The sequence below is a fragment of the Penicillium pulvis genome (genome assembly GCF_028828015.1).
Source record: "Penicillium pulvis strain IBT 33274 chromosome Unknown scaffold_8_segment0_segment0, whole genome shotgun sequence".
Taxonomy (NCBI): domain Eukaryota; kingdom Fungi; phylum Ascomycota; class Eurotiomycetes; order Eurotiales; family Aspergillaceae; genus Penicillium; species Penicillium pulvis.
The window spans coordinates 6,483,773-6,504,612 of record NW_026643080.1 but is presented as its reverse complement, the minus strand read 5'-3'; the positions used below and the strand labels follow the sequence as shown (position 1 = coordinate 6,504,612).

General features: G+C 49.2%; 11 protein-coding genes across 11 annotated transcripts; 6 read left to right on the top strand and 5 right to left on the bottom strand.

Moving 5' to 3' along the window:
• Positions 1-10: 10 nt before the first annotated feature.
• N7503_011875 (uncharacterized protein) lies at positions 11-1,955 on the top strand (the record flags this gene model as incomplete). The annotated part of the gene is made up of 5 exons (XM_057071421.1): positions 11-117; positions 205-1,105; positions 1,181-1,434; positions 1,491-1,828; positions 1,897-1,955. 5 exons carry the CDS (start codon positions 11-13, stop codon positions 1,953-1,955), a joined length of 1,659 nt encoding a protein of 552 aa, XP_056918032.1.
• A 960-nt stretch (positions 1,956-2,915) lies between these two features.
• On the bottom strand, positions 2,916-4,124 carry N7503_011874 (uncharacterized protein; the record flags this gene model as incomplete). The annotated part of the gene is made up of 1 exon (XM_057071420.1): positions 2,916-4,124. The coding sequence occupies one exon, from the start codon at positions 4,122-4,124 to the stop codon at positions 2,916-2,918; it is 1,209 nt and encodes a 402-aa protein (XP_056918031.1).
• A 2,264-nt stretch (positions 4,125-6,388) lies between these two features.
• Positions 6,389-7,837, top strand: N7503_011873 (fatty acid alpha-hydroxylase; the record flags this gene model as incomplete). The annotated part of the gene is made up of 2 exons (XM_057071419.1): positions 6,389-7,368; positions 7,426-7,837. The coding sequence occupies 2 exons, from the start codon at positions 6,389-6,391 to the stop codon at positions 7,577-7,579; spliced, it is 1,134 nt and encodes a 377-aa protein (XP_056918030.1). The 3' UTR covers positions 7,580-7,837.
• Positions 7,838-8,224: 387 nt separating this feature from the next.
• N7503_011872 (putative RNA splicing factor (Pad-1)) lies at positions 8,225-10,081 on the top strand (the record flags this gene model as incomplete). Its single annotated transcript, XM_057071418.1, has 4 exons — positions 8,225-8,865; positions 8,923-9,231; positions 9,286-9,762; positions 9,823-10,081. 4 exons carry the CDS (start codon positions 8,225-8,227, stop codon positions 10,079-10,081), a joined length of 1,686 nt encoding a protein of 561 aa, XP_056918029.1.
• An 808-nt stretch (positions 10,082-10,889) lies between these two features.
• Positions 10,890-11,956, top strand: N7503_011871 (CDP-diacylglycerol--inositol 3-phosphatidyltransferase; the record flags this gene model as incomplete). Its single annotated transcript, XM_057071417.1, has 3 exons — positions 10,890-11,067; positions 11,139-11,515; positions 11,588-11,956. 3 exons carry the CDS (start codon positions 10,890-10,892, stop codon positions 11,954-11,956), a joined length of 924 nt encoding a protein of 307 aa, XP_056918028.1.
• Positions 11,957-12,096: 140 nt separating this feature from the next.
• N7503_011870 (uncharacterized protein) lies at positions 12,097-12,333 on the bottom strand (the record flags this gene model as incomplete). The annotated part of the gene is made up of 2 exons (XM_057071416.1): positions 12,097-12,274; positions 12,302-12,333. 2 exons carry the CDS (start codon positions 12,331-12,333, stop codon positions 12,097-12,099), a joined length of 210 nt encoding a protein of 69 aa, XP_056918027.1.
• Positions 12,334-12,601: 268 nt separating this feature from the next.
• leu2A (3-isopropylmalate dehydrogenase LEU2) lies at positions 12,602-14,143 on the top strand. The gene is made up of 6 exons (XM_057071415.1): positions 12,602-12,686; positions 12,775-12,795; positions 12,857-12,922; positions 12,975-13,070; positions 13,134-13,761; positions 13,822-14,143. The coding sequence occupies exons 1-6, from the start codon at positions 12,636-12,638 to the stop codon at positions 14,052-14,054; spliced, it is 1,095 nt and encodes a 364-aa protein (XP_056918026.1). The 5' UTR covers positions 12,602-12,635; the 3' UTR covers positions 14,055-14,143.
• A 330-nt stretch (positions 14,144-14,473) lies between these two features.
• N7503_011868 (anaphase promoting complex subunit DOC1) lies at positions 14,474-15,849 on the bottom strand (the record flags this gene model as incomplete). Its single annotated transcript, XM_057071414.1, has 2 exons — positions 14,474-15,309; positions 15,387-15,849. The coding sequence occupies 2 exons, from the start codon at positions 15,847-15,849 to the stop codon at positions 14,474-14,476; spliced, it is 1,299 nt and encodes a 432-aa protein (XP_056918025.1).
• Positions 15,850-16,075: 226 nt separating this feature from the next.
• Positions 16,076-16,789, bottom strand: N7503_011867 (uncharacterized protein; the record flags this gene model as incomplete). Its single annotated transcript, XM_057071413.1, has 2 exons — positions 16,076-16,098; positions 16,207-16,789. 2 exons carry the CDS (start codon positions 16,787-16,789, stop codon positions 16,076-16,078), a joined length of 606 nt encoding a protein of 201 aa, XP_056918024.1.
• Positions 16,790-17,475: 686 nt separating this feature from the next.
• On the top strand, positions 17,476-19,403 carry N7503_011866 (alpha-keto acid decarboxylase family protein; the record flags this gene model as incomplete). Its single annotated transcript, XM_057071412.1, has 3 exons — positions 17,476-17,490; positions 17,557-17,692; positions 17,749-19,403. 3 exons carry the CDS (start codon positions 17,476-17,478, stop codon positions 19,401-19,403), a joined length of 1,806 nt encoding a protein of 601 aa, XP_056918023.1.
• A 419-nt stretch (positions 19,404-19,822) lies between these two features.
• On the bottom strand, positions 19,823-20,472 carry N7503_011865 (YbhB/YbcL family Raf kinase inhibitor-like protein; the record flags this gene model as incomplete). The annotated part of the gene is made up of 2 exons (XM_057071411.1): positions 19,823-20,271; positions 20,328-20,472. 2 exons carry the CDS (start codon positions 20,470-20,472, stop codon positions 19,823-19,825), a joined length of 594 nt encoding a protein of 197 aa, XP_056918022.1.
• Positions 20,473-20,840: the final 368 nt, after the last annotated feature.

The window sequence follows — 20,840 nt, the reverse complement described above, 5'->3', positions numbered from 1 at the left end:
TTCGAAAATCATGGATGAGAATTGGCACGCAGAAATGGCCGCTCGAGCGTGCGCTTGGTGCAAGAAGAATAAGCGTCGCTGCGATAAAATTCTCCCCAGCTGCTCGCTATGTAAAAGGTACGCACCGACCAGCCGCTGGCTGTGAAAATATATATCAAAAGACAGATCCCGAGATGGCTAAATTTAGACTGTACTAATCAATAGGATGGGACGAGAATGTGACTATTCTGATCACTCGCCCAAAGATTCCCAGGCCAGAATTCAAGAGTTGGAAGAACTCGTTGCTCGGCTCATGGCGCAGAGCCGGACACCGTCATCCACTACAAGCTACGAGTCAGCGCTGACCACCCGCACGAGTGATGATGCCCCTTCTCCCAAGTTCTTCCTCCGATCAATATTTTTGGATGCAGATATATCAGAGTTCCTCAGTGCACCAGTCCTCGCTTCTGACGCTCCCATTCCTAGGGAAGTATCTGATGTTCTCGGGTCCCGATCTGACATTGATATGATGATAACCCAGTATTATGGCAATTTTGATGCCTGGATGCCCATTATAAATCAATCGAGGCTGGAAAGGCTTCTTGATATGGCTTCAACGGAAATGAGATCCGATCTGGCGCTACTGTTACTTTCTATGCGGCTCGTCCAGCAAGTGCCGAGCTACGATGATGCAGAGCGATTGCCAATATACATAGCCACTAAGCGATTTTGCTTCGCGTTGGAGATGGCCGGCACATATTCGTTGCTGAAAGTGCAAGCCGGCTTGCTGATTGCAGTCTATGAACTGGGTCATGCTATCCTTCCTGCTGCCTATACGTCGGTTGGCGCCTGTGCCAGACAAGGAATCTCCCTGGGCCTTCATAATAAGAATGCTCCTCAGATTCTAAAGAAGCCGCGCAATTGGCTGGATTGGGAAGAGCGGCAGCGGGTATGGTGGTTTATCATCATACTTGACAGGTCTGCAAGCAATTTCGAATTCTGGAACCTCCTACTGACTGAGTTCTTAAGATATGTTACAGCCGGAGGAGACAATCGACCATTGTGTACGGAAGATCAACCAAACGATGCCTTCATTCCGGCGGATGAGATGGCTTGGGCCGGAGGTGTATGTTCATTCATTCTTCCTACTCTTTCTTCACGGTTCATATATATCCGGATAATTTATCTAATGCATCGATAGGAAATGGTTCCTCCTGAGAGACTATTTCTTTCTACCCCGACCAGTGTACCGGTCAGTCCTTTCGCACGCATGGCACAAGCGTCTAATTTACTCGGGCGCACGATTAGACACTGCAATGACGAGAAACTTGAAGCAAAGTTTGTCCTAGAAGACGTAGAGCTACTAAGCCAAACCACGACGTCACTTCTCCTTCTGTTGACCGATAACTCAGAAATGACAGGAGAATTCAATGTCGCAGCAGCACTCTGCTTGAGGTGAGAACCCACATCAGCTCTTCTCTATTGACCATGACTGAAAATTTATCTACTAGTTCCCTCATGAAAATCAGTGACTTTCACAGCTGCGACTCATTCCCAGAGGGTAAGCAGCCTGAGGGAGACGCCATACCAATATACCGCGAATGCACTGCACGGGCACTTACCATGCTACGGAATACCGCTTGCCAAATTGTACACTTTGTCGAGATATTGGAACAGCGCTTCTCAAATTCGCTCGACACCATTTCACCACTAGTACTTCACTGTATTTATAGAGCGTGTGCGGCGTTAGCGTGGATGGCTTTGGAAAAGAATGATGGTCAATATTCTACAGGGAAAGATATATGTGTACGCATGCTTCGTCGAGCGAATGTTCGATGGAAAGCTGCAGGTATGTGCCATCTCCAAGAACCCATACATCTATCTGTGGGGTATTCACTGACTTACTGATGGCTATAGGTGCTTATTTGGAAATCCTTGAGGCTTTGGAGAGGGAACTAGAACAACATATTTTCTGAAACCTGCTCTCGTAGGTTTCCCTCTGAAAGCGTATGACTTTACTGAATGTAATAAAATGCAATGAGAATGGTTTTCTACAAACCTTAATACTAAGACTAGTTATTGGAGGACGCATAGGGAGAAGAGGGGGTGTGGAGTCAGAAATTTCATTTCATGGTCATTTTTGTGGCTTTCTGATATCTAATCCCCAATAGTGTTTTTGAACGCAGCCCAGGGCGCTACTGTCTCACCTATGGAGCGCAGCTATGTTTACCACTCGGAGCACGGTGTTTAAATTGCCAAGAAGCGAAAAATGACGTTGTTTTCTGTTTCCCACATTTAGGCACCGTCGATCACAATATTAGGGCGAGACCAATATTAGCATAATCTTGGATTCATGGCCCACATTAGCAGTCTCTTATGCGACTAGCGTGATGCGTGATGGAATTTGACTATACGGGAATAGCGCCGATCACTTGAGATATGCAATCTAGACCGTCGTGTGCAGGGATCCCTGCATGCAGCTCGTTTATACCTACCTCATTTAGATCCATTCCAAGGTTGACCGACTGCAACAATGTGAAGGTTGGAAATATATGCCGATTATATGCCTTAATCAAATCTGCTTGTGTCACTTAAAGTTCTTGAATATATTTTCAGACGCATCTGTTACGTTCTAATGAGTACAAGTAATCTATCACTTCGATGTTCCATTCATTGCCAAGCTATGGGGGAATAGGTACATTGATGAATGTTTGCCACAAGCACGCCTTCCTAGGTATCATGCGCACTCTCCAATAACGAATTGTTGAAGTGCTTCCAAGGGCTGACATTAGCATATGAAGGCTTTTGTACCAAACGCCCAATCTATATTTGAAGATAAGAATAAAAATACAATGCACATGTGATGAGGTTTCACGTGATTCATTATTGACAGGACGTTAAGGGCATTGAAGTTTCGGCAGAGTAGCCGGGCGCGCTCAAGGAAGAATGACAACGGGCACCTGGAAGATCTCAGGACTGGGTTGATCATTGTTTTCCTGGGATGCACTTTCTTTTTGTTTGCGACTGGCTTCTCGCATCTTCATGGCGCGCTCCATTATGAAGAACAACCTCGCGACGCTCTCAGACTGCGAGTCTGTGTCTAGACTCTCTTTATATTCGTCCTGATAGTCACAGATGAGCTCCGGGGGTAAAAGAGAGAATAATGCGAGAGTGATATCCTGGTCCATATAAGGGGAGTTATTGAGGAGATTGTCACCACCCTCCTCGTTTCGAATGCCATGACCATCTTCATAGGCAAGTTCTAGCAGATTATTGCCACGGTAATTGGGGAAGAATGGCTCGCTGGTGACAAATCCAGCCACGAAATCTGAGTTGGCGCATGCAGCGGCTATTGTGCTTTGGCGGAACTCGTGTGTGAAAGCGGTATCGACGGAACATGGGAGGAAGAGGGTCATGCCACGGGCGAGGAGAGGTGGAGGAGGGATGCCTTCATCTGTCTCAACGTGAGGCTGCATTGTGACAGATTCGGTAACGGAGATGGTTGATAGCTTGCGCAATGCGTAGCCCACATTGTTCTCCATGAACTCGGGCCAGCCGTTTTTCGAAGGTGGAGACAAGGGAGCTTCTTCGTCCTCGGGGATCGATTCGCTGTCTGCGGAGATCTCGGTTTGAATGGTTTTGCTTGTCGCTGCGACGGCCGCGCGAGCGGCCTTGCGAAGGGATGGAATAAGAAGGTCCTTCTCTTGTTGGTCATAAGGCACTCCAGGCGCCCATGAAATAGCCAAGCCCGACCACTGAGCAGTCCTCAATAATCCACTGGTGTATTTGTGATGGATCAAGTCGGCTAGAACCTTGCGGGTCTCCATATTGGCTAATCCTCGTCCCATGTAATTGACCGTCGAATTGAGAACCTGGCTTCCCTCCCACAGAATAAATCCATGTTTCTTGGCATAAAATGTGACCTGATCGATGGTGTGTTGACCCCAATCTTCGATGTTTTCAGCCTGAACTTGAAGAACCGCGATGTGGGGACCGAGCTCCGAGGCCAACTGGGCGAGCTGAGCCGTGGTTGAGATGGCATGGGAAGGGATGACGCAAACCGGTAGACCGAACGGCAGGCCCTTCTTTACCGTGGTCAACAGCTGAACATAATCCAGGATTGGATTTCCCGTGGAATCACTCATATTGGGATAAATCACGGGATGCGGGGGTGAAAGGAGAGAAAAAGGGAGAGAATAAGAGAAGGGAAGGGGGAGAAAGGAACGAGATTATGGGCAGGTCCAGGTTTAATTATAAGGCAAGCTTAGGAAAATCCACAGCGGGGCTAAACAGGGCTCCACAAGAACAAGTCAGGGCCATGTCAAATTGGAAATTGCGCCCCAAAGAGACAATGGCCCTTGTGGTCTTTTGGATTGGCTCTTTCTAGAAAAGAAAAGCGCAAGTTGGGGCCCTTGTTATTGCCACGGCATGGTTCACTGTTGTAGGTGGAGTCGCGGGTAAGCGACCGGACAGGCCGACGGGACTGTGTTTCTAAAGCGCTTGTTTGTGTCCCCCCTCTTCCCTGCGCCGATGCACGAATAAGCGTTAGGAACCGGGCTCGCCCACTGGAAGGATTCACGCTATGCCATAGGCGTCGATCCGGCGGTGGAAACAGTACTGTTGGCTCTCACGATTGGATGGCGGCTGATACATCCATGTAGATTCGGCTGCGCGGATCGTCCCGTAGCAAAAGAGAGCAACAATCCCGTGTGATGGGGTTTGCAGTAAGGTGCAGAAACGACGGAGTACTCCGTAACTGGACCTGGGAAATCTTGGGTCCTTCCAATCATGAAGACTTTCAGAAAATCATTCAATTCTTTTTCCTTTCTGACATGTGCGTCACTCGTACAGGCCATCAGTACCCGTATATCGGGGCCAGTTCGTCCTCGAATACGCTAGTACGCGTGTCCCCCACCTTCTTTACTATATGTATGCCCTTGTTGGCCCCAGGTTCGTGTCATCCTGGTCATGAGACTACGTGGAGTTCACATATTCGCCTCTTAGTCCACTCGACTTCCAAATCCTAAGCGCTAGCAATACACCCAGCACAACGTAAATACTGCACATAGGAGGGGTAGTGTGACCGTATACATCAGAATTCTGAGGGGCTTGTGGCTTCATGGCTGACATAGCCTGCATGAGTGCGTGAACCTATACCTCTTACGGACGGCCCCCTTAGTTTTCCATTGTATGCCAAGCTATTTTTTTTCATTTTTGCGCCCTGACTTTGATGATCTACACCCTTAATATCACCTTTCCATCCTCCGAATCGCTCTCATTAAGGTTCTGATATGCAAAGTGATCACCCTTTCCCGTTTATGCAAATGCAACGCTCAAAGGCTATGCGAGGTGATAGGTAAGGTCTTGGCCCTCTGATCTCCGTGTTTTACTTCTGACGGGTCTTACGCGGACGGAAAATTTGGTGATCTATATTCCGCAATAGTGCCCAGGTGCTCAATTGCTGAATGTCGAAAGAACTCTTGAGTCTATGGCACCGGCAAAGAGCCATACCCGCGTTGAAGCTATCGACTTCGATGAAACCCAGGGGAAACCGAGTAACTTGCACAGTTTCAAGGCCGATTCGGTCTTGGATTGGGAGTCAATATGGTATATAAGTATCTAGGTATGGGTATTGGAAAGAACTAAACAGTTCCAAGGTGAAAGAGAAGTGATCGCCACTGACAGGTTTATTCCCCATACATTTTGAGGCTGATACCAAGATATTGATGTAGTTCATGCTCAGAAGTAGATCAATGTTAGCCTAGTCAGGTAGTTCTATGCCCAGAACCTTCAAGGCAGATCTTTTCAGATCTCAATATGGAGATCTACCACCATGATCCATACCTAAACTTCTAGAAAACCTTGGACTAACATACTTTCTAATTTTGACTCTTGCTCTCCTGCTGAATAATGGTAATTGTGGCGTACACAGACAGTTTGATTACACCAAAGATCGATACGAAATTGGTTTATTAACCTAGGTGTGAATTCTGGAGATTCCAGCGTAGGCAATGCAGCCGGCTAAAGATCCTGGCTTGAGTCGCATTCAGGGCACTCTAGTAACATACCAAATGTCCGGAACTACTTCCTGTTCTCTTACATTGACAATATATGTTAAATGCATTGCCTGATCCTCAGAAATGCCAGGGACCACGGAATTTGCCGGAGATTGTCTGATCGATTAATAGCCTGGGGTTGGGGCTTTTGTTTGGGCTAAATTCTGCCGAGGCGGTCCGATTGTCACGCCACGCCTCCCCTGAATAAAAGATCCCGCGGCCTCCGAAAAAAGATCACTCTTACAACGACCGCCACCGTCGTTCCTTAAACCCACTCAAACCACCTAAATCACCCTGTCAATTTGCTCGCATCCTACCTTCCTACTCTCAACTTCGAACTGCCTACCCTCAAAATGCCGGGACGGGTTCTACCGACATTCACGGCCGCCGAGGTCGAGGCGCATAACAACGCCAAATCTTGTTTCATCACCATCGGACGCAAGGTTTACGATGTCACGGATTTCGTGCAGGATCATCCCGGAGGCGGTGATCTGATCCTCGATTACGCAGGGAAGGATGTCTTGGAGATCATGAAGGACGAAATCTCCCACGAGCACAGTGAGGCGGCCTATGAAATTCTGGATGACTATCAAGTTGGCTTCCTTGTTCCGAGCGGCTCGACTTCCAGCAAGGCCAAAGCGTCAGGGGTGGACGCTGGCGAGGTCGACCTTTCTTCGCCTGTTTACCAAACAACCGGAATGTCGCGCGAGGAGGATCTGTCGGTCGAAACGGACTATTCGCAAGATTTCAAAACACACAAGTTCTTGGATCTCAACAAGCCCCTCTTTCCCCAGTTGTGGTACAGTACTTTTTCGAAAGAATTTTATCTGGAGCAGATCCACCGGCCTCGCCACTACAAGGGCGGCGAATCGGCCCCGCTCTTTGGTAACTTCCTGGAGCCTCTCAGCAAGACTTCATGGTATGTGGTGCCTATAATCTGGCTGCCGCCTGTCGCCTATGGCACTATGGTTGGAACGGCCGGTCTTGGTGACCCTCTTGCTGCTGCAGCATACTGGATTGGTGGTGTTTGCCTTTGGTCATTGATCGAATATCTCATGCATCGTTTCCTCTTCCATGTCGACAATTGGCTTCCGGATAACCGAGTCGGTCTGACCGCGCATTTCTTGCTTCACGGAATTCACCACTACCTTCCTATGGACAAGTACCGGCTAGTCATGCCTCCAACCCTGTTCGTGGCCTTGGCTGCTCCCTTCTGGAAATTGGCCCATACTGTTTTCTTCTACAACTGGTTTGCGGCCTTACAAGTGTTCTGCGGCGGCGTTTTCGGATACATCTGCTATGACTTGACCCACTATTTCCTTCACCACCGCAAGTAAGTTTTTCAAACCCCACACACCCTTGCCAATGACATTGTGCTGACCTTATTTAGTCTCCCTGCGCACTACAAGGAACTCAAGAGGTATCACCTCCAGCACCACTACGCAGATTTCGAGAATGGCTTTGGCGTTACCAGCCGTTTCTGGGATCGAGTATTTGGCACTGAGTTGGAGACCCCGCCTCCAAAGGGATCCAAGGCTCAGTAGAAAGCCGGTCTTACACCCCAAGCCTTGCAACAAGTGGCCAGGCTTTCGCCTTCACGAATTCACGTCGAGTCAATTGCTCTGCGCGACCACACGGTCGGGAGCGTGTATATGTTTTGTCATGAACCCTGTTCTTGTACAGGTGACTTCCCTGGGCACAGAAAACACCCCAGAGGATGTCTATTGAGTTATTCTTTTGGTATCACTTATTAGTGCACCTTGTCAATTAATCATAATGAAAATTCCACTACATACCCTCACACTTTCCGTCTCGAAAATGCTCGAAAACCCTTTCTTTTCCCTCGCCAACAACCTTTGTAGGTCATCACATGTAATAATCAGTCCAAACCTCATCGCATCCGGAGGGTGGCGAACGTTCTGCCTGAGGCAAGTATAAAACTTTAATCTCCCACGTGACCCTGCCAAGTCCGCCTCCCCGTTCCTTAACATCCCATCAAGTGACTGTCTACCTTCCGTGCATTCAGTTCTCGGAGATCAATCTCAAACAAAAGCTTCATAACCAGAGATAAGGCTAGAAGCTAATATTTTTTTTTCTCAAATTACACACTCTACGACCCAGTCCCAGAGTGACTGAACGCTCTAAACCCCGGTCCACTACACCGCAATCAACGACAGGCAATTCCTACGATGTCGGGACTCGACGTGGAGGCTCTTCTCGAGTCAACCGCTGCCCCCGCTGAGGCACCAATTAAGCAGGATGATAATGACGACCGCTCCCATGCTGACACTTCTGACCGCCGTGATCGCGATCGTTCTCGTGATAGACGCCGACGCCGAGAGCGCAGCCGCGACCGTCGCCGCGACCGAGATGTGGACGGCGATGAGGAGATGAAAAGCCCACACAGCGAACATGGCAGTGCTAACGGAAGCCATAGAAGCCGGAAGAGAAGCCGGAGCCGTGAGAGTGAGCGACGTCGCCCTCGTCGTGATCGTTACGATGAGCGTCGCTCCAGTGGCGACTTCTACCGTGGAGGACGCGCTCGTTCACGTTCACCCCACGATGACCGGCACTACCGTCCTTCTCGACGAGAGCGTGAGGATGAACGTCGTCCCCGCCGTGATCGCGAGGGTGGTCGCCGCAACACTCCTCGCCGGAGTCCCAGCAAGTCTCCCGAACCCAATGAGGACGAGCGGGACAAACGGACTATCTTTGTGCAGCAGCTTGCCGCGCGCTTACGGACGAAGGAGCTGATGGCCTTCTTTGAAAAAGTCGGCCCTGTTAAGGAGGCTCAAATTGTCAAGGACCGCGTCAGCGGACGATCCAAAGGGTATGTGCTTCCGTTTCCCCCCTCTTCTGATCAGAACATCGGCTTACATGTGTTTAGTGTCGGCTATGTCGAATTTAAGAGCGAAGATTCCGTCCCCGGCGCCATTCAACTCACTGGCCAGAAACTCCTAGGCATTCCTATTATCGCGCAGTTGACCGAGGCCGAGAAGAATCGCCAAGCCCGTAACCCGGAGGCCAGTTCAGGCCCTCAACACTCCGCGCCATTTCACAGACTTTATGTGGGTAATGTTCATTTCAGCATTACTGAGAATGACCTCCAGAATGTCTTCGAACCGTTTGGCGAACTTGAATTCGTGCAATTGCAGAAGGATGAGACTAGTCGAAGCAAAGGTTATGCATTTGTCCAGTAAGATTCCCGACTCTCTTCCTTTCCCGTCGTTCAAGGCTTACAATGATACAGGTTCCGTGACCCCAACCAAGCCCGTGACGCTTTAGAGAAAATGAACGGATTTGATCTTGCTGGTCGAGCCATTCGTGTTGGCCTTGGCAATGATAAGTTCACCCCGGATTCGAATACAACTCGCCCACAGGGCCCTTCTGCCAGTCAAACAAATTTCCAGGGCTCTTCCTTCTCCGGCCACGGAGGCCGCGGTGTCCAGGCCGGCGGCTCGAACAACTTCGATCGTGCGGGCGGCCGCGAATCCGAGAAAGGCACCGGTGCCAGTGCCCTTGACGACACAGACGTTGCGGGAGTAAACTTCAACAACTACAGTAGGGACGCGTTGATGAGGAAACTTGCACGAACAGATGAACCCGAGCCTTCCGCCGACGAACAGCAGAAGGTGCTTCGACCCAAAACCGAGACTAGGCCGCTGCCGGTCAATGTGAACATGGCGAGTCGGTGTGTTATGCTTCGCAACATGTTTGACGCCGCCGAGTAAGTTATCCTTTTTCCCTATGATCGTGTCTCTATATGAATTACTAACAATATCGACAGAGAAGAAGGAGAGGCCTGGATCAAAGAATTGGAGGATGACGTCCGCTCTGAGTGCGAAGAAAAATATGGTCACGTTGTTCACATCTCGCTAGATCCGAGCTCTCAAGGCGACATCTATCTGAAGTTCGACCGCGTTCAAGGCGGCGAAAACGCTATCAAAGGCTTGAATGGCCGTTTCTTTGGTGGCAGAACGATCACTGCCCAACCGGTCGTGGACGCCGTCTACAGCAGTTTGTTTTCGCGCACCAAGGCGATCTAATAGCCCTTCCACTCACCCCCAAGGGTTCTACTCTGTATTCTCTAACATGGCACGTTTTTTCAGGCAGATCCCCTTTGGCGTCTTCATCTTAGGCTCTCCGAATGATTCTGCTCCTGGTAGGTGCCAATCTTCACACTGTGTACTCTTGTCTTTTGGCCCGTCGCGATGGGCCATGCTACTTGAAATGATTTGTCTTTAGGAAGCGCATTTACCTGAAAATCGTGAGGTCCTGCTGGACGCTGCAATATGCATTGCTCATCTTTCACTGTTTGTTCTAATTGTTTTCTCTGTCTTTTTTTACTGGTGATCGTATCCCAGGCGTTGCATTTATTTTTATTGTGTATGCCACGTAAGTCAAAATCAACTTAGATTTCTCGGCATGCCGAGCACATTGAAACACAGCACGTTACAAAATGTTAGAGCCCGAATTTTAGGACCGAAATAACAGCCTTACCTTTGGTGGGTCCCCACCAATGGTGATTAAGGAGGTGGCCTTATCACATCTCCTAATGTGATCAAAACGATAAGCCCTGCAAATTTGCTAGAGAAGCTAGCTCAGACACTTGATCTGCCAAGTGTCGAAGAGGGGTTTATGGCCACATAAGAAATTGTCTACCATGCAACATAAAACGTAGCTCCAGGCTTGGCAAGTTAACCTTGCGCGCGTGTGCCGGAGCCCCGGAGATAGCAAAGCTTAGATAAGCACAACTTTTATTTGGATTATCGCCCCTTATCCTTGTCGTTATCCTTGTTGTGTCTTCCTCCTCGATTCCCTAAATTTCTTGAATCTTACTACCTACAAATCACAATGAGCGCCAGAACCCGACGGCAAAAAGCTGCCCTGGCTGTGAACGGGGAGGAGAGTGAGGAAGGCAATGGTGTTGCGCTTACGCCATCCAAGCGCGCACCTTCGAAGAAAAGGACTCGGTCTGCGGCGCGTGAAGGCCCGCGGGAGAACGTGTTTTTGTTCTGGCCTAACATTATCGGTATGTCTTAGCTGCGCAGATGGCCTTCTGGAAAAAGAGTCTTGTTTGCTGACGTGGCTGTTCTCTCCCAGGGTACACCCGAATCATCCTTGCCTTCGCATCGCTCTACTACATGCCCCTCCATCCCCGGACATGTTCCATCTTGTATAGCGTGTCTTGTCTACTTGATGCACTGGACGGATATGCGGCGCGGTACTTTGACCAGTCTACCACCTTTGGTGCGGTGTTGGACATGGTGACAGATCGCTGTACTACATCCTGCTTGCTGGTCTTCTTGGGCTCCGCCTGGCCCCGATGGGCTATTGTTTTCCAGGGGTTGATTTGCTTGGATCTGGCCAGTCACTACATGCACATGTACGCCACTCTGAGCATGGGTGGATCAAACCAGAGTCACAAGAAGATTGACTCCAGCCGAAGCTGGGTGCTGTACCAATACTACAACAGCAAGGTACGATGATCTGATGTTCCCTTGTCCGCAATTACCTGTTTCCTTCTGATGCTGACATCCACTCTACTTTAGGTCGTTCTCTTCTTCTGCTGCGGCTTGAACGAGCTCTTCTTCATCGGCCTTTACTTGTTGTCTTTCTCTTCGCCCACCCTCTCGCCCTCCCTTCTGCAGCCGGTCCCCGACTCTCAACCATTCTCCGCCCAGCCCGGAAACCCTGCGCACCCCCAACCCGGCAGCCTGTTCGCCAGCCCGTGGAGTGCCGGCGCTCTTGAACTGGCCCGTGCAAACAAGATTGATAGCTTCTGGCCTTGGGTCATTACCGGCGTCGCGGCCCCTGTCATGGCGTTCAAGCAGTTTGTCAACATCGTCCAGATGGTTAATGCCAGCAAGTGGATGGCCGAGGGTGACCTTGAGGCTCGTCGTAACCGCAAGAGAAACTAAGCTTTTCTGAGCGGTGTCCTTGGGGTACAGCTTGTTCATTTCCTATTGGCGTATAGCTAATGGAATAGCTCCCTCTCTGGCTTATCTATCTTTACGCCCACTCTCGGGTCATGCATATCTTGGGAGCTTTGGTCTGTGATTTACGGGGCCTTGGCAACGGCAGCACTGGCAGCTGTCGCCTTGGCTTCCACATGAGGTTTGGTTTGGTGGTTCAAATCCTTTTTGTAGGCGTCTTGGGCAGGATCAACGCGGTCCTCAGGAATGGTCTGGATTCTGGATTCTGGAACCTTGTACAGTACATCCAGGGTTGTGTTCTTTCTTTTATTATTTTTTTTGCTTGCCTACGCATCCCTGTCTTCAAACGTGTCTTTTCCCATTTTCACATTTTCTGCTTTTTTTTTACCTTGATATTCTTAATGCAACTTCTATACATCATTTAATGCATGTGCGTGATACCTGAGAGATAGAGTGATCTAGCCCGTGGATAGCCGGATAAAGACATCAAGCAACTTCCCGCAAACCGAGATGTGGATAGTGATGTAGCGTTGCAAAGTGTGGGCTGCAGGTCGCCGATCTCGGAGTTGGCGGGGTCGACTTCACCCGCATCCCACCTATTTTAAAGCTCCCCTTCGAACCAATTGAGTGCTCTCCTATTAACAATTTTTAACTCTATCTCAAAATGCCTGCCTTCAACGTTGTTGTTTTCGGTGGTGACCACTGTGGTCCCGATGTAAGTACCTCATTGTCCTGTCTCCGACATGGATACTCTATCGGACTAAGTATTGAGATCAAATGACTAACGGAGCTGAAAACAAAAGGTTACCGCTGAGGCTGTTAAGGTAAGAAAAAGCCTGCTCAATCTTCATGTTACATGCCAATTCGTTCTAAACCCCTGTCTAGATCCTCCGCGTGATTGAGAAGAACCGCGATGTCACCTTTAACCTGCAGGACCACCTGCTCGGCGGCGTGAGTATACCCGGAAAGGAAGAACGAGAACCTCCATAACTAACCGAGATAGGCTTCCATTGACGCTGCCGGTACTCCCCTGACCGACGAGGCTCTCAACGCCGCTAAGAACGCCGATGCCGTCCTCCTCGGTGCCATTGGTGGACCCGTACGTTCTCAACCATCCTCCAATCATCACTAAACGAAAACTGACAAGCTCTCCAAATCACAGAAATGGGGCACTGGCGCCGTCCGCCCTGAACAGGGTATCCTCCGTCTCCGCAAAGAGATGGGCACATTCGGTAACCTCCGTCCCTGCAACTTCGCCGCTCCCTCCCTCGTCGACAGCTCCCCCCTCAAGGCCGACGTCTGCCGCGGCGTCGACTTCAACATCATCCGCGAGTTGACCGGTGGTATCTACTTCGGTGATCGCAAGGAGGACGATGGCTCCGGATACGCCATGGACACTGAGCCCTACTCCCGCGCCGAGATCGAGCGCATCACCCGTCTCGCTGCCAACCTTGCCCTGCAGCACAACCCTCCTCTCCCCGTCACCAGTCTGGATAAGGCCAATGTGCTCGCTACCAGCCGTTTGTGGCGTAAGGTCGTCACTGAGGTTATGGCCAACGAGTTCCCCCAGGTGCCAATTAGCCACCAGCTTATTGACTCTGCCGCTATGATTATGATCAAGAACCCCCGTCAGTTGAACGGTATTGTTGTTACTAGCAACCTGTTCGGTGATATTATTAGTGATGAGGCGAGTGTTATTCCTGGTTCGCTGGGTTTGCTGCCTAGTGCTTCTTTGACTGCTGTGCCCGATGGAAAGACCAAGGTTAACGGTATCTACGAGCCTATCCACGGTAAGTATTCCTTCTCTTGTGACTTGGTTTATATGGTTTGAGTACTGATTGGTATTGCAGGTTCCGCTCCCGATATCGCTGGCAAGGGCATTGTTAACCCCGTTGCTGCTATCCTTTCCGTTGCCATGATGCTGCAGTACTCCTTCGGCATGTTCGATGATGCTAAGATCATCGAGAAGGCTGTTAGCAACGTCATTGAGGCTGGTGTGCGCACTGGTGATATTGGCGGCAAGGCTACCACCACTGAAGTTGGTGATGCCGTCGCCGCTGAGCTTGCTAAGCTGCTTCAGTAAATATAAGCGAAGTTGGCTTTGCTTTGAAAATATTCGGTATATGATATAATAAGTCTAGAAAAAATTGAATACCCTTTGGAGCTTCTAGATCAAAATTCTCCCTCCTTGTACTTGTGCTCGAATGCTTCTATTAGTTTGGTAATGAAACCTTGTTTTTATGGCCCGAGTTCCGCTATAGAAGCAAAGGCCACAGTACTGAAGAAAGTAATATGATGTTACGCTAAACGAAAAGCCAGATCATGCGGCTTTCACTATCACTCATCAAAAGCAAACTTTCGCCTGGAATTGATTCATATGCTTCACGTCCTGGAATAGTTATTCACATTCACCGTAAAAAAAAACCTGGACTTGGGTATCTCGAAGCCAGAAAAACTCCTCATGTCAAAACCTAACGCCTCCGGATGCCTTAACTTCACTGATTATCGAATAATAGGCTCACCCATCCAATCCGGCTCGTCCAACCCAGACGCAGCCCCAAGTCGAGAAGTATCAAGATCCTCACTAGCCATACTCGCAATACGCGCATGGTGCGCCTCACCAGTGAAACCACCACGCAAAGATTGCCTTGCACTGAAGCGGCGATGATTACGATGACCAGCATCAGCAGATGCAGACGGAGCAGCAGCCACACGCCTCCGACTTTCGTCGCAAGCGAAGACCTGGAATCCACGAACATGCGTATCTTTTCCGTTTTGATGGTTCTCCATAACGCGTACCTGAAGCACCATAGCCTTCAGCACGTTCCCACAGTACGGATCTAGTTCATCGCCGATAGGATCCACGCCGTCAAGAGCTTCCGTGTCGGATTGTTCACTGTCATCGTTTTTCTGCGACTTGCGACGGGCGTTCTTGGCTGCACGATCTTTTTGGAATAGGTTCTCGCGAACCCAGCCTCCGTTTCGTCCGCCTACGCCTTCCAGATGCACATCAACCCAGCCGCAGGGTCCATCGCCTTCCCAGGTTGCGAATTCGACGAGATCGTTTCCGCCCATGCCAGCTAGGAATATCATCTTTGTAGGCGTGTAGCTCTCATCGAGCTCGAAGTCGAGGTAAACACGAATGCGAACAATAGCGACGAGTTTGAAGAAGTGCAGTGTCAATGTGTGCGGCTGGGGACCGTCTGATTGCCAGTACTGCTGGGGAGAGGGGTTTCGGAGGGCCGCGACGCCGCAGCCAGGTTTGGACGTGGAGACAGTCCAGGAAGCGAGGGATGAGATCTCCCGGAGGTTTGGTGGAACGGGCGACGGGGATCGTTCTATTACGTTCAGTCCATTTGAAGGTCTTGTAGAGTCAAGCGACTCGTATCGTGGGGAGAATTGGGGTCATCCGTACCGTGATCCTGCATTTCTTCATCACCTTCAAGTTGAGATTCCATGACCTCCTCGTCAATCTCCTCGCCATCCATATCCCCGGTATCATCGATATCGTCCTCAAGATCTAAATCCTCGCCCACCATTCCATCGTCGTATTCGCTCAATTCCACACCCTCCGCATTGTCGTCGTAGTCCTCGTCGGCGTCCTCAAACTCGTCCTCAACGTCGATCGACTCAGGAGGAGGCGGAGGTTGCTGAGCTCTTCCCCGCCCAAAAATATTGAAAGGATTTGGGTATCCCGATGGAGGCGCCATCACAGGCAACGGGTCTGGAGTTATCTCATGGGGACCAGAGGACGGATAGAGTCGGTGGGTTGGGTTTGTTGGGGTATGTCGCGCAGGAGGGGTTTGGAATTGCGTGCGGAGACTAGGGGCCGGCCCTTGCGGCAAATCATAGTTAGGCTGTCGCCTTAAGTGTGGCATGGTGAGAGGTCACATACGTCGGGAAACTTTGCGGCGAAAGCATGTTTACCTTGCACTCCCCGTTATGGCTTAGCGTCTACTCCACCCGATACACCAGATGGCTTTTCGTTTGGATGCGACTATAAAGATTGATTGAGAAGATAATGCAATATTCTTTTGGAGATTGACCTCAACAAAACTAGAAATAAACGTTGCCGAAAGTGTTCAGATATCGCTTATAAGCGCTTTATAGGTTCATCACGTCATAAACTGCAGGCGGGTTAGCTAGGAATTTCACTATCCACTACACAGAAAAGGTACCTACAGATGCTGCAGCTTGGAAAAAAGCCTTCATAAATGCATCCACTTCATTCTCACCTATTCCGATACCCCAAGCAGTACAGGATGTGACATCTGAACATTTCACATACGTGACAACTGCTTTATCCGATGTATACTTGTCTCTGCCGAGCTTGGTGACAGCGTCGCATTCTATGACAGCAGTTTCATGCTCAAGTACCTGGATGACTAGACCAATAGAGTGTAAAATCTCAATTAAACAGTCTGTCAGTCCGTCGCCAACCCCCTGGGTCCAAAAGATCTGTCCACAGACCTCAAGCTGGCCGGTCAACGCAGTGATGACCTCATGTCCACCTTTAGGTGAGGGATTCTCATGAACCATAATCTCATATTCAGAAAGAGATATTTTTCGCCTCCTCGGTGTGGAGACAGTGGCAGTCTCCAGGCCACAATCTTCCTTATCTGGGTCTATATAAGCTGCACGAAACATGCTTGCGGCCCTTTTAGGAGAGATAAGTCGCTCCACATGGTTGGAGCCACCGTATGTTCTATCGATGAAATCCGCTATGAGGCCCCGCGGTGGATCGAGACTAAGCTCTTGTTGGACGATTTGTTGCATGTATTGATAAATATTAGCTGAACAGATCTCGAGGACCGACATTGTGAGTTTTTGAAGAAGGGCAACGTAATAGTACACCTCCATGGGTAGATAAGGAGGTTAGTATCCTTTCAACATTTGATCGTATGCGATCTCGATCCATTTATGTAACACGTCGCATCTTTTCGTGAGAAGTTGCAAAGACAGATAATTTGCCATCAACGAACCTGTGTCGTTGATCAGCCTTGCATATACTATTTACACAAGGGTTGTCCTACCCTCCCAAAGTCAGAGTATGCGGCCTGTGATGAATGCGAACAATATTATCATTGAGGCAAGAAAGTAACCGATTTTGGATGGTTATCTACCAATCAATCAGGCATGAAAAAAAACAAGATTGACCTGAAATGCTCGATTTTGGACTTATTAATGCAGATCTATGTGCACCACGCCGAAACGGGTAACACACTCGCTTGCGCTATCATGCTGAGACGATGGATTCCGTACCGTCATGCTAGTTGAATGCATGGCAGTCTGTGTGTGTAGCGCCGATCAAAGTGGTAAATATGCAGAATTCGAATTCCACGACACAAAGTCGGGTTGATATGCTGGACAAGGTATATAAAAACAGAGACCAACTATTGTTTCCTGCTCATGATTTTCAACAGCGACTTCCGCTCAGAAGCATCAACACCCGTTCGTGATATTGCGTTTCCTTAGATATCTTCTATACCACTCCACTCTTCAATATGCACCTTGCAGAGGTATCGTCTATTTTTAGACCAGTTGTCTTCGAGAGGGATGAGCACCAACTGATATCTCTTCCGTAGTATCTCTTCCGTCGCATACATGAGGTCAACATCGGATCTGTATTCGGGGTACCTGGCGACTTTAATCTCACTGCTCTTGACTACGTCGAAAAGTGCGGCCTGCAGTGGGTTGGCAACGTCAACGAACTCAATGCTGGTAAGTTAACAAAGACAACTTCATTTGACTCCTACATAGACCTGACGTAACCCAAGGATACGCCGCCGATGGATATGCGCGTATCAAAGGAATATCGGCCATCGTCACCACATTGGGAGTTGGCGAGCTCTCTGCTTTGAATGCGATTGCAGGGGCCTCTGCCGAGCTCGTTCCGATCATCCATATTGTGGGATTTCCGTCAACCGCTATCCAGGAAAAGAAGCTGCCTGTCCATCATACCCTGGCAGATGGAGATTTCGAAATGTTCATGAAAATGAGCGAACGGATCTCCGCTGCTGCTATTCTCTTAAAGGACCCTCTGGAAGCGACCAGAATGATCGATGAAACAATCACCGAATGCTACCGCTCCAGCAAGCCTGTATACATTGGATTCCCAATGGATCTGGTGGAGGCCGAAATTGACCCATCTCCGCTAGAAAAATCGTTGCTGCTGCGTCCTCTGCCAACCAAACCAACGGCGGCGGAAGAGACTGCCATGAACACAATTCGTGGGAAGTTGTTTAAGGCTGAGAGTCCAGTCATCATTGTCGACAGCCTTGCTGGCAGATATGAGGGTCTACATGTGACCAGGAACTTTGTTGAGAAGTCCAATATAGCGTGCTTTGCTTTCCCAATGGCAAAAGGAATAATCAACGAAAGTCTGCCGAATTTCCGAGGAATCTACGCTGGCGGCGTCTCCAATCCGGGTGTGCAAAAAGCAATTCAGTCAAGTGATCTGATCCTTCTGATTGGATCTCGCCCATCAGACCTGAACACCGGGGCCTTCAAGAGTAATGTACCTGATGTTGACACTATTGTCTTTCATCGAGACACCGTGAAACTGGGAGAAGAGACTTACTCCAAGATTCTGATGGAAAATGTCCTCGGAAAGCTCTTAGATGCAATGTCCGCCTCCGCGCCGAACACCGCATCTAACTCTTCATTCAGCAGTTCACCGCCATCTTCAGCAAGCTCAGCAAGTGCAAACGCCCCCGAAGTCTCCCTGGATGAGTCTGGTCAATTGTTCAAAAGCAAAAACGCCGACACAAGCAATGGCAGCATTCCATTATCCCAAGAATGGCTATGGCCACGCATCAGCTCCTGGCTCGAAGAAGACGACATCGTCGCAATGGACGCCGGAACATCCGCCTTTGGTGGGATATGGTCCCAACACCCGCGAGGAGCCCAATCACTCTTCCAACTACTATGGTGCTCAATCGGATTTGCGCTTGGAGCAACAGTCGGAGCAGCCATTGCAGCGCGCGAACAGCTCAAGGAGTCTGAGACGAAGCAGAAGCGCCGAACAATTCTCTTCACCGGCGATGGGAGCCTGCAGATGACCGCTCAGGAAATTAGCACTTTAGTTCGCCAAGAACTCGGTGTGATTATCTTTGTCATTTGTAACGATGGTTACACTATTGAGCGCTTTATTCATGGCTGGGAGAAGAGTTACAATGATATCCAGCCTTGGGACTACAAACTTCTTCCTCAAGTGTTCAGTCCGAAGCCTGACTTTGTCAGGACGTATAGTGTTCGGACCAGAGGTGAGCTGGAGGCGATTCTTATGGATGACCAGTTTGGACCAGCCGGCAACTTTAATAAAGAGCAACCTGAGCCCTTGCGTCTTGTGGAGGTTCATATGGATAAACATGATGCCCCGCAAACGATTCCCGATATGATTTCTGCGCTTCATGGAAAGATTGCCACTTAGAGGGGTTTAGCCCATCCATCCGAGTAGTTCAGCTTTTGAGAGGCGAATAGCGTTTTATTGGTTGAATAAACATATGTTCGGATGAATACTCATCGATAGTAACCAATTAGAGATCACATACTGCGTTGTTTTCTGTGTAACCCTCCTTCATGTTCAAACTGCTTTAGTCTACCAATGAAACCTTGCAATTTCTTTTTCATTCCCAAAGAAGTACAACCTGCATAGCTATGGCATGTCATTCAAAAGCTGGACCCTATTCAGGGACATTTCGATGTCGAGACTCGTACATGATCGGTGAACCTCCAGTTTCATATTTGGATAAGCGTGAAATACTGTACACAGTATAATTAATACTGAAGACCCGGTTCAACCCTCCTTTCTACATGTTTCTTCAAAGCGCCAATCCAGCGCTGATGAGCCTAAACCTCGTCACTCAAAAAGTAAGTCGCCGCAACAGGCTCCCCAACCGCCTCCAAAATCGGAGTCAAACTAAAGTTGAACCGCGCATTGGTGCTTTGGGAGTAATAAGTACCATCCAGCGCAGCCTTAGACGGAACATATCCAGCAGGCTGATCAAACAAATACAAGGCGTAAGTGTGGTTGGTACTATCCCTCGGACGGGGCGCAGTGTACGGCGCAAGACTATCGCTCGAGTTGACGAATTTGCCATCCTCAATAGTATAGTTGCCACCCCACCAATGAACACGTGTCGTAGTGTTTGCAGCCAAACCGGGAACTAATGTGTCATAGTATGCAGCAGTGGTGACGTCGGAGTCTGGGATATTGAGATCCAGCATGATGAGCATGTACTTGGTATCCTGGCGCATTTTCATGCTGGAAGGCCAGATGGCGGGTTGATCGCTGACGTCTGTTTTTGGTTCTATTAATATAGGTATATTATTGTGTAACAGGGAATGTCGTTACCATCAGGGCTAATCCAGGTTCCAGGGGTGATTGTCGCGTTCTGATAGGCTGCGCCGAGGTTATGCTTAGTGTGGGCGTAGCTCCCTGCTGGTGTTTGTGCCAACGCGGTCGCGGCGAAGAGGAGAGAGATTATAGGGCGAAGCATTTTTGTCGATGAAGTTAATCAATTATCGCAAGTAAAACCCAAAACCAGGAAGCCCCTAAAAATTTAAGCAATTCAAGTGCTCGGCAATATTAAGGCATGACGAATCCTTCGGGAGCTAAGATGTGGCTCCCGAGATCCACTGTGTCGTACCATGTCAAGCAAGGTAATCTTGTCCGATCGTCACCGAAATTAGGACTGTGGCAGCAAGGGTTTCAGACTAGAAGTGTTGAAACGTACGTGAAGCTTGGGTGAAATTTTCAAAAAGCTCCTCTTCCTTTCTCCACAAAAACCTTTTTTTTCCTTTGAACGTAATATATCCATAATGGCGAAAGTCTTGACGAAATGAATTATAATATAAACTGCCAGGA

What these genes read in the sequence shown, in the direction of transcription:
- leu2A (XM_057071415.1), top strand. Translation starts at nt 12,636, where the DNA reads ATGCCTGCCTTCAACGTTGTTGTTTTCGGTGGTGACCACTGTGGTCCC. An exon ending in GTGACCACTGTGGTCCCGAT is followed by an intron (nt 12,687 to 12,774) that starts GTAAGTACCTCA and finishes TGAAAACAAAAG; the next exon opens with GTTACCGCTGAGGCTGTTAA. An exon ending in AGGACCACCTGCTCGGCGGC is followed by an intron (nt 12,923 to 12,974) that starts GTGAGTATACCC and finishes TAACCGAGATAG; the next exon opens with GCTTCCATTGACGCTGCCGG.